The 10,683-nt window shown below is 55.7% G+C and overlaps 1 protein-coding gene across 2 annotated transcripts; it reads left to right on the top strand.

Moving 5' to 3' along the window:
* The first annotated feature begins 1,459 nt into the window (after positions 1-1,459).
* On the top strand, positions 1,460-10,487 carry HMOX2 (heme oxygenase 2). 2 transcript variants are annotated; one of them, XM_072935475.1, is made up of 6 exons: positions 1,460-1,600; positions 5,929-6,031; positions 7,702-7,819; positions 8,092-8,583; positions 9,532-9,648; positions 9,732-10,487. In XM_072935475.1, the coding sequence occupies exons 2-6, from the start codon at positions 5,952-5,954 to the stop codon at positions 10,011-10,013; spliced, it is 1,089 nt and encodes a 362-aa protein (XP_072791576.1). In that variant the 5' UTR covers positions 1,460-1,600; positions 5,929-5,951; the 3' UTR covers positions 10,014-10,487.
* The last annotated feature ends 196 nt before the right edge of the window (positions 10,488-10,683 follow it).

Here is a 10,683-nt window from a genome sequence, read left to right as displayed (position 1 = left end):
TTGAACTAGACTACTCTTCCCAGCTTCAGCTAGGGGGTGAGAACATGACAGGGAAGTCTATGCCTGAAAAACTTCAACTGTGGATGGAGAAGACTTCAGGGAAACCTCTTTTTCCTAATAACAAAGGGGTTCCTAACCCCTATGAGTGGGAATATCGCAGTGCCCGGGCTCAGCACTGGTCATACATTCCCTGCCATGTCCAGCAAGCCCAGAGATGAGCTGGAGCTGGAGAGTCAGAGGAGAGGCGAGAAGTGGAGTCTCCTCCTCTTCTGAGGGCCAGGCTGCCTTCAGCCCTTCCCTCTGGGCCCCGGCTCTGCCGGGAGCTGTGGCGGCGGCAGCGCCTCGCCAGGGCCCGGTTCTCCCGCAGCAGCTGCAGCAGCTCTGGCAGCAGGGCCGGGCACAGGCAGAGGCGCTCTGGCTCTTCTCCTGCAGCGCAGCTCAGGAGCCCATGGAAGGGGCACAGGCCCTGGGGGCTGAGCCCTCTGCCGCTGCCTTTGCCTCTCCTGCACAGGGAGCCTCGGGCCCAGCCGGGCCGCCCTGGCAGAGGCTGTGGTGAGTGGAGCTCCGGGCAGAGGCTGCAGCGAATGGAGCTCCAGCCGCTCTGGGCAGAGGCTGTGGCCAGCGGAGCTCCGGCCGCCCCTGCCGGGCTCCCTGGGGCTCGGCCTGGCCCGTTCCTGCCCGGCCAGGGGCTCGGCCCCACTCTGCCTCTGCCCCGGAGCCCCAGTGGGCTCGGGCCCGCCCAGCTCTGCTCCCCACGGGGCTCTCAGCCCTCGCCCCACACCCTCCTGGCTCTTGGCGGCTCCCCCGGCCTGGCACACCTGCCCCAGCCCTCCCTCACCTCTCCCCAGCGGCTCCCGAGCCCTTTGCCAGGCCCAGCCCGGGGGAAGCCCTTGCGAAGCCTTGGTGGTGTTCGGAGGGAAAGCTCTTGGGAGAGAAAGGACGTGCTTTGAAATGGTGGAATGCGCTTCGTGTATTTCAGAGGAAGGCTCATGACTCTGCCCACATGTGGACAATTACTAGAGTGAAACACACGGACTATCTCAGAGCCTGCAACAAAAAAGTCAACAAAAGCTGATCCGTGTTCAGAGGGGCTGAGCTCCCTTCTTCAGCCCACGGACTGGAGCAGCCCAAAGAAGTCCAAGGCCTGGTGCCCTCGCCCCCTCGCTGGCTGTCCGTGTGTCCCCGCGGCCCTGCAGGGAAGATGGCAGCTGCCAACGAAGCCGCCGGTACCACAGCGCTGCCGCCATCTTCCCTCGGCCGCCGGTTCCGGTTGCCAGGGCACAGCGCTGATTGCGCATGCGCGAGTTCGCGCTCCGCCCGCCCGCCTTGGGCGGGGCTGGCCAGGTGAGCGGGGGGCGGGGTCAGGGACACCACGTGACTCCCCACGCGACCCCACCCACCGGCGGTTTCTGCGCGTGCGCGGCCTCGCGCCCCGCCCGCCTCCGGAGTGGGGACGATCCTCGCGCGAAGCCCGGGTCGCCGGCGCGCGCCGTGCGCGGCTCCTGATTGGCCGCTTGGAGCCCCCTCAGCGATAAAGCCGCGCGGCCGCGCCGGGCCTGGGTTTTGTCTCTCGCCGGGGCTGAGGGCGGCGGCAGCAGCGGTGAGTGCGCGGCGCGTCCCCATGGCAGCGGCCGGGCCCGCGGGCCTCCCCTCCCTCGGGGCTCGCCCCGCGGGGCTCTGCCCGCTTCCCGCCGGGAAGTCCTCCCGGACCGCCTCGGGGCCGGTTTCCGCGCCGCTGCCCGCCGGGGCCCGCCGGGGCCCGGGGCTGAGCGGGCCGCTCGGGCCCACAGCTCCCGGCCGCGAGCCGCGGGGCCCGGCGCTGGCCTCCCGCCGTGCCGGTTGTTCTCAGCCCGCCCTGCTCCTGCCGTGGATCCCCACCAGCGAGCGCCCGCCCGGCGCTGTGTGCCGGCACTGGGTGCTCAGAGCCCGCAGTGACTTTGCACGGCTGCTCGAGAGCGACGCCTGGGGCTGCCGGAACCGGAGCCCTGCGCTGTGTGCTGCCGGGGGCCGCTTGGATTTCCTTAGTCTTCCAGAGCTCAGGAGGCACTTGGAGAACGAAGACCTCTTGCTATTCCTCTTTTTCCATTATTGGCCATTGTTCTGTTCATGCCTCAGCACCTACACACAGCACTGCATTGCACATAGCAGCCCCAAGTGCCTGTCACTGGCCCGGCTTGGCCCGTCCCAGGCACAGCTGACAGCCGACATGACCGCCAGGGCAAGCACTGGCTCTCTGCTGAACAAAGACTGCGTGCTATAATTGTGTATGTCTGTCACAATGTTTTCTTTCTCAGCCCACATCCAGCCTTGACTTACCCCTTGTCCGTTCCTATAGCCAGGGTGAGAGAATAGGTTCTTGATGAGCTGCCTGGCACAAGTGCCTCCACCACAGGGCAGACCTCGACAAGGTCTTTGAGGTCACCGGGAGCTTCCTTTGGTCGGTTTGTTGAGGTGCTGGGCTGCAGCTCTAGAAGACAGAAGTAGCATTTGTGTGGGCACACTACAAGTGTCTGGGACTTGAATTGCTGCCTAAATTTAGGCTGTGTCCAGGTGGAGTCTTTAACTTACCTGGGATCAGATAATATGGTAATTTAGTCCATGAGGATCTATTTCTAGCATTAGCCAGTGCCAAATGTTTCTCCAGAAGGAGATGGAGATGAGAATCTCTCCTGCTGGGATTGCCAGGTAACCTCTGGGATGATTCTTCAAGCCTTTAGGCCTGGGGTTCTGAGGTTTGTTCCCACAGAAGTGATGGTAGATCCAACCACACTCTGAGTTCTGTGTGTGGGGAAATGCCTTGCAGTTGCATGCAAATTAAACTGCAGATATGAACTCTGTACTGCCTGTGGGTTACCAGACTTCTCCCAGTGTGCCCAAGCAAATCTAGGGCTTCCACTCCTCCTTCCCTGCAGCAGCAGAGTCTTCTTCCTTCAAGTGGCTTGTGATTATTTGGATTAAATGTTTTCCTACCCTGAGAAGAACAGCTGTACATCTGGGGTGTGCAGCTTGGTGAGGAGATGTGTGTAGGGACAAACTGCACACATCAAGATGAGGTGGAGGTGTTTTCTTAGGGGGTTTGAACACTATCATTGGGACAGAAATGTTTGGAATGCTGAGGTGTCCTGTAGCACACCTCCTCCCCACTCTCCATATCCCAAGTGGTAGCTGTTGGATTGCTCCCAGGCAGGCTCTGTCTGGGCACTGGGAGGTACCCTGAACATCAGCCAGGTCCTGGCTGAGCAGAGCTCCCTGCAGCAAATGAGGTGGTGTTCCAGCCTCTGCAGAGGAGGTGGCACTGCCTGAGCCTCCTCCTTGGCGTGTGGGACGTGCCCCCTTTCAGAGGAGCAGAGAAACCAAGGCTGTGACCACAAACTGGGGCTTGCAGTTGCCAGTTTTTGAGTAAAAGCAACATTGTGTGGTGGCATGAGACACAGTGGCTCTGCCTGCATTTCCTCCCAGTTGTGCAGTAACCCAGCACGGGGAAGGACGGGCTTTGTGCTGGCTTGTCTTGTTGGGGATGTGTCTGTGCTAGAGACTATATTGGGAAAAATTCCAGCTTCCACATTTTCCTGCATGAGTTCTGCCATCACCTGGGGCTACAGGGACTGGTGTTACCAGTGCCACAGAGAAGAACTTAGGCTGAGCCCTGTAAAACATGCCAGGGGAAACACAAGTCTGAGAATGCACCCAGGGCCTTCAGTGACTTTTTGCATGGTAACCCCTGCTGCCAGCAGCAGACTGTGCTCCTGGGACAGTCATTCACCTTTCTCATTAGCTGTGCTTCCATAACACCAGTAACAGGGTTGGGTGGAGGCTTCTGGGACCCCTCTAGGGTCTCTGTGTGAACACGAGCATGCTCAGGCTGTGGGAGTGGAGGCTCTGATGAGTGAGCAGTGTGATGATCTCAGGGTCACCTTTGGCCATGGGGAACCTTGAGCCATTGCTGCTGTTAACCACTGATTTTGAAGTCTGACCTGGTGTGTTCCCTTGGGCTGGATTTGATGTCAGCCTTCAGGCCTCTCCCAAGGGATGAATGCGGCTCAAGTGCTCTGCAGCTCTGCTCTCACCTGCTGCGTTGTACAGGTGGCTGTTTCAGGCATGTGGAGACAGCACACCTCACCTCCAGGGCTCTGGCTTTCTGGGAGTATAGGATAAATTGGAGCTAGTTTGTCTAGTTTCATTTTGGGATCTGCATCTCCTGAGAAGGTCCTGGGTTGCCATGAGCAGAGCAGGCAGGGTGTCACATACCTGGTGACATTGGCAGGTGGTGAGTGTGCTGTTCCTCCTGTGCCCAGGACAGGTCCTGGCTGAGCTCAGCTGGCTCATCTGCCTTTGTGCTTTGGTTCCCTTCCCCACAGTGGGCATTTCCCCACTCCGAAGCTGTGTGAGGAGTGAAGATGGGTCCCTGAGTCGAGCTGCCTGGTGAGTGATCACACAGACAGCACAGCACCTGAAGCTGGTTTCTGGCCTGCCCTTTATCTTGGGTGGGGTGAGATTGTAGGGCTGCCACCCTATATAACCCTGAATGACTTCTGTCCCAGCCTGGGCTCCTGGCATCACAAAACAATGCACTTGGTCAGTCTTCCCCTGGGGAGGGTTCTGTCCCAGGAAACATAAAGATTCTGTGATCACAGGGGAAACCTTCACCTGGTGATGAACCCCCAGACCAGGTGCTGTGCCTGAGCTGGGAGCAGCCTTGTGCTGCACCTGAGGATGGGCTCAGCCCTGGATCCTTGTTGGAGAGCACTGAGGGTGGCTGTGAAACAGGGCTTAGAAACTCTGGGGTGAGGAGCTGGAGAGCAATTAATTTCTAACTGGTGTGCTTGGTGAGCTGCTGTGCCAGTGCTGGCCCTGTGCTGACCAGCTCCAGGCAGCTGCTTGTTGGCTCTCCCAGTCCCCAGCCGTGGGCTGAGCAGTGAGTCCATGGATGCAGCCCAGCAAGGAGGGCTGAACTGCAGTGGGAAGCAGCAGGATCGTTCCCTTGGTGAGTGCTTTCTGAGGGGCCAGCATCAGCTTGGCTCCTTGCTCCTCTCCCGAGGCTGCCTGAAAGGTGGTGGTGGTGTTGCTCTGCACAAAGCTGATTACTGGTCCATTTTATAAATGAGGTGCTTGGATTTCTGTGCCCAGCCAGTGTAATCCAGGTGTGTGTTGTTCCTGCTCCTGGATAAGGCTTGTGTGTCCTGTTACATCCAAGGAGATTTTATTTCCTTTTGCAAATGAGGGGAAACCCAGTTACTTATGGGATTTGAAGTAAATTCTGGCGGGCAGGAGAGGAGGGTGTGAGTGGGAGCAGGAGCTGTCTGCAGCTCACTCTGCTTAGACAGTGGCCCAGGAAAGGCAGAGCAGTGAAATCTGCCCCTGCTTTGGAATTTCATCGTGCTCTATTCTGTCACAGGGAATGTTCTTGTTTCTCCTGTGAGCTGCCTGACCTCAGAGCTCAGCTGGCCTAATTCACTATTGCTTACTTCCAGGGGAGCTTTGTACTGGTGTGGAAATGTAGCTTCTTCTTCCTCTTGAGTGAAGGAGAGGGTCTTACAGTAACTCTGCTCAGAGTGTGACATTGGGGGAAATATTTGGTAGCACCAGGGGAAAGCAGCCTGCTCACAAGTCCAGTGCAGATTCCCAGCATGGAGGTCTCCTCTTCAGCCAGGAGCCATCCTGAAGGGGGGAATGGAATGTAGGCTGCTGTATTTAGTGTTTTTAACTGGGTGTCAGTGTTGAGGTTCACCTGAAGTGGCTGAACTGAACAGGCAAATCTACATCCTTGGAAGTGCCTGGTGTGAGGTGGAAACAGCCAGAGGCTGCTCCTCACTGCCCTGCCTAGTGGGGCTGCTCAGAGAACTCCTGGTTGGACTGTTCAGTGTTTCACACCCATCCCTTTGCTAAGGCAGCTTCCCCTGAAAACCCCTCTCTGATTTTGCTTTTCAGACTGATCCCCAGCAGTCACCACAATGCCATCAGCCCTGGAGAGCCCGGTGGGGGGAGAGGAAGACATTTTGCACTATGAGGAAATAGAAGATGGTGCTGTCAGGTGAGTTCTGTCCTACACAATGACACTGACACAGCCTTGGGCAAGGCAAGAGATGTTCAGGTAAAGGACTGATTCTTCTCATCTGAAAGAAGTGAGGGACCCCAATAAGTGATCAATCAAATACATGTGCTGTGAAATCTTTAGTCAAACTGTACTGTAAGGGTGGAAGGGATGGGAACGAGTGATCTGGCAGGGGTGACAACAGTTGTTTTTTTAGTCTCTACTATGAAAGTCACATTTCAGAAACACTTTGACTATTTGGCAGCTGTGTTTGTGTCTTCCTGACCAAGGGGAGCCAGTTTTCCATGGCTTTCTGGGCAGGCTTCTTGTTTTGAAAACTGACTCTAGAAGTGAACTCTGCTCTGGTGAGCTCTTGCCTTTACAGAATACCCAGGTCTAGGCAACGACATTTTCTAGGAGGTTACTTTAAAAAACAAATTAACATACATGTTCTAAAAGCTACAGCTTCAGACTTGGAAAACAGGAAGTGGGACTAGGGTGCTTCCTAGAAGACCGAGACAGGCTGGTCAACTTGTTTGCCTTGATAGGCTCAGCTTCATGAGAAGTCAATGTTTGCTGGCTCTGCTGGGTCTGGAGTGTTCAAAGTCTCTCTTAGAGCTAACACCAGTGTGGTAGCTGTAGCAAACTAGTGATAAAAACTGTCAGGTGCACTTTGGCATGATTTGAGTGAGTGTGTGTGTTGACACTGTACCAGTGTCCTGATTCTGTACTGAAAGCTGGCTTAGCCAGGTGGGGGTCAGTCTCCTCCCAGGCAACCACTGACAGAATGGATGAGAGGACACATCCTTAAACTGCACCAGGGGAAGTTTAGATTAGATGACAGAAGAAAGTTCCTCACTGAAAGAGTGACTGGGCACTGGAATTGTCTGCCCAGGAGGTGGTGGGGTCACTGTCCCTGGATGTGTTTGAGAACAGCCTGGATGTGGCACTCAGTGCAGTGGTTTAGTTGATGAGGAGGTGTTAGGTCATAGGTTGGACTTGGTGATCTCAAACGCCTTTTCTAACCCAGTTCATTCTGTGTCCAGGTAGGTGCAGTGCCTGTACTCTAAAATCATAGATGTTAATGTTTTGGGTCTTTTTTAAAACAAGACACCTTATGGAAACTTGAAAAACCAGTGTAATGCAGCAGAAATAAACTTTTTAAGGATGTTCTTGCCCTGTTTTGCTATTCAGCTCTCATCTGTTCACCAACAGTTGATATCCAAGTTGGGAAACCTACCTGAGCCTTTTTTCTTCTCTGGCAGAAGATACCACCAAGGCCCCCATACCCTTTAGCCTGCCCTGATTGTTGCTCCCCATATACTCAAAGCTTCTTTGTGTAGCGTTGTTGGGCTCACATGGATGAGAAGCAAAAGTCAGAGTGTGCAGGGATCAGCAGGTCCTTGGCAGTTGCCTCAGCATCCTTGGCCAGAGCCCCTGGTAAGCCCCAGTCCTCCTGGAGTGGGAGGTCTGGCTGCACATGGGCTGCTGCCACCCTGCTGCTTCCTCCAGCAGGTGCCAGCTCAACCCACGGGTGGCCTGAGGGTCCCACCTGGTACATTCTCTAAACTGGGATGGTAGATGGTGGGGGAGCCCTCCAAACACAGAAGGGATAAACTCATTGCTGCGAGAGGCAGTGGGGTGAAAGGAGCTCTCCTGTCTGCCTGCAGCCCCATGGACCTTTCGGAGCTGCTGAAGGAGGGGACGAAGGAATCGCACGACCGCGCGGAGAACACTCAGTTTGTCAAGGACTTCCTCAAGGGCCGCATCAAGAAGGAGCTCTTCAAGGTGGGTGTTGCTCTGCTCCTCATCTCTTTGATGCACCCAGTGACTGATGCAGACTCCAAGGCAGAACCCCACAGTCTTGGGAGTGCTATGGTGGTGGGTAGAGCAGCGACTTTGCTCCTTCAAGCAGTGCCTGCCTTGTACAGGCTGGGTTTGTGCTGGGCCTGGGGGTTTGCTCTTGTTTACCCCAATTCCACATAGGCAGGAGTAGCCATGAGGATGAGTTGTGCCCATCTAGTGAGTAGCTTCTCACATGAGCTGTGCTCTGTCCGTAGCTGGCCACCGTGGCCCTTTACTTCACCTACTCTGCTCTGGAAGAGGAGATGGATCGCAACAAGGACAACCCAGTCTTTGCTCCTCTGTATTTCCCCGTAGAGCTCCACCGGAGAGAAGCTTTGGCCAAAGACCTCAAATATTTCTATGGGGAAGACTGGAAAGAGAAGATCCAGTGTTCAGAGGCAACTCAGCAATATGTGGACAGAATTCATCATGTGGGACAACACGAGCCAGAGCTGCTGGTGGCTCATGCTTACACACGCTACATGGGGGACCTCTCAGGTGGCCAGGTGCTGAAGAAGGTAGCCCAGAGAGCCCTGAAGTTGCCCAGTACTGAGGAAGGGATCCAATTCTACACGTTTGACAACATTTCCAATGCACAGAAGTTCAAGCAGCTTTACAGAGCACGAATGAATGCTTTGGACTTGGACAAGAACACGAAGGAAAGGATTGTGGAAGAGGCCAACAAAGCCTTCAGATTTAACATGCAGGTACTAAACAAATCCCTTGGATCTCCTGTGTGAGTAGGTGCTGCTGCTTTTAGGTGTGGCCCAGGTTAATTCAGTCACATCACTCACCCAGCCACTGGTCTGGGGCTGAGACCACCACAGGTCCCTCCTCGAGGGGTTGGGATTCTAGTTGAACTAGCTCTTTCACTAGCTTCAGGCTGGAATTCCTCCCATTCTCCAACACCCCAGCCAAGTGCTTTGATTAAGGCAAAATTAATATGACTTGAAGATTCCCACAGGCTGTGTGGCTGTGAAAGTGAGGGGAGAAAGCTCTTGTGCCAAGACAGCTTCAAACAGTTTGAATGTGCTGCACCACCCTGGTGACAATTCATCTCCCATCTCAGGTCTGACTTGTTGCCCTATGGTCAAAATTGTCTGGAGCCTCCTGTTCCTCCCATAGCATTTGCCTCTCATCAAACCTGACTGAGCTGCTGTTTGCCCCAGGGGATGAACACAGATTTAGCTACTGGATGGAAGTTTTAATCTTGTGTTTGTAGCAGGTCAGTGTGATTTAAACTGGCCAAACATGGTGAGGTGTGGTTGGCTCCTTTGGCAGGATCCTTATGGAATCCCATGGCAGCGCGAGGGGCTGCCTGACCACTGCAGGAGCTGGGAGCCTCCGAGGGTCTGCAGCAGGGAGGGGAGAGCATGTTGCCCCACACTCCCACCCACAGCAGGCTGGGAAGTGAGCAGCAGGGTGGTGCTGCCTTGCTCTTGGCTCTGACTGTGAATGCTCTTGGGATGGGCTGTGCCTTCCTGGAGCTGCACCATGTGCCAGGTGCCACCCCTTCCCTGCAGTGGATGCCCCGAAAGGTGTCTGGGGACAGGGAAGCAGGAGTGGTGCTTGCCTGTTCCCCAGGTGATTGCAGGGGTCTGGCTGAGAGCTGCCTGGCTCTGCCTGCTTCATGTGCTCACTGTGACCACTTGCAGGTGTTTGATGAGCTGGACAAGATTGGCAGGTCGCTGGCAGAAGAAGCCCAAGACGGAGGCTTTCCAGTCCATGATGGAAAAGGAGACATCCGCAAATGCCCTTACTATGCAGACAAAGTGGGTAGGTGGTGGCACTGAGGGGCTGCCACGGGCGTGTGGCACAGGACTGGCAGTGCTAACGGTGCTTTCTGTGTCTGCAGGCACGGCAAGCCCCGGCTGCCCCTTCCACGCTGCCGTGGGCCTGGCCAGGCAGCCCCTGGTGCAGCTGGTGCTGGCAGCCTGCATGGCCATGGCAGCAGGAGCTGCAGCCTGGTACATCCTGTGACAGGCACGCTGTGGCTCTGCTTGGGGACAAGGGGAGAGATGTGCCCTGCCTGCTTTCCGACCCTTCCCTTGCTGGTGGTGAGTTGGCTGCAGAGTGGAGTAAGGAAATAAACAGGAATCCTGTGGGACTGTCCAAGCCTCCTTGCACTCTGCTGTAACACAAACTAGTGCATGGGACTGATCAGTGCCAGGGGGTGAGGACTCCACTGCAGCACTGCTCTGCCCAGGCTGGGGCAGCGTTTAAGGCTACAGATGTCCTGTCCTGTCCTGGCAAAGGCTTCACATGCTTGGCTTTTCATCTGCATCCCTGAAGCAGTGTTTGGAGGGGGTTTCCTGCCCTTGGTTGCATCCGCAGAATGTGTCATCAGCCTTTCAAACAACGAGCAGTTGCTTTCCTACCCTGGGAAGCTGAGGCTGTGCCATGGGGCTGTTAGCTCAAAGAAGTGTCCTGTTGGTGCAATGTCCTAGGAACCATGTTTGACTCCTGTTGGAGAGAGCTCCCTGGGGATGGGGGAAGGACCATGGTGGGGTATGGAGGTGACAGATGTGTATTGTGCAACTTCGGGGTTCAGGGTTGGTTGTTGGTTACTTTTCCTGAAGCCCTGACTGGAATAAAAAGTTGCAATGTTGTAGCTGGGGGAAGCCAAAAGCACATCATTGTGAGAATGGGGAGGGGGTTACGGGGGAGAAAGGGGAGTGCCTTCACACACTGACTCTTGTCTCTGACTCATGCAGTCCCTGATAAACTCCTGCCCTAGCACCCCACTGTCCCTGCTATTTCCCCTGGGGTTTCCATGTGGTTTCCATTGCCCTGCTCAGAGGACACAG

This window comes from Taeniopygia guttata, chromosome 14 (genome assembly GCF_048771995.1).
Source record: "Taeniopygia guttata chromosome 14, bTaeGut7.mat, whole genome shotgun sequence".
NCBI classification, from domain to species: Eukaryota; Metazoa; Chordata; class Aves; order Passeriformes; family Estrildidae; genus Taeniopygia; species Taeniopygia guttata.
Note: the sequence above shows the minus strand (reverse complement) of the source record. Positions and strands in the feature narration are given on the sequence as shown.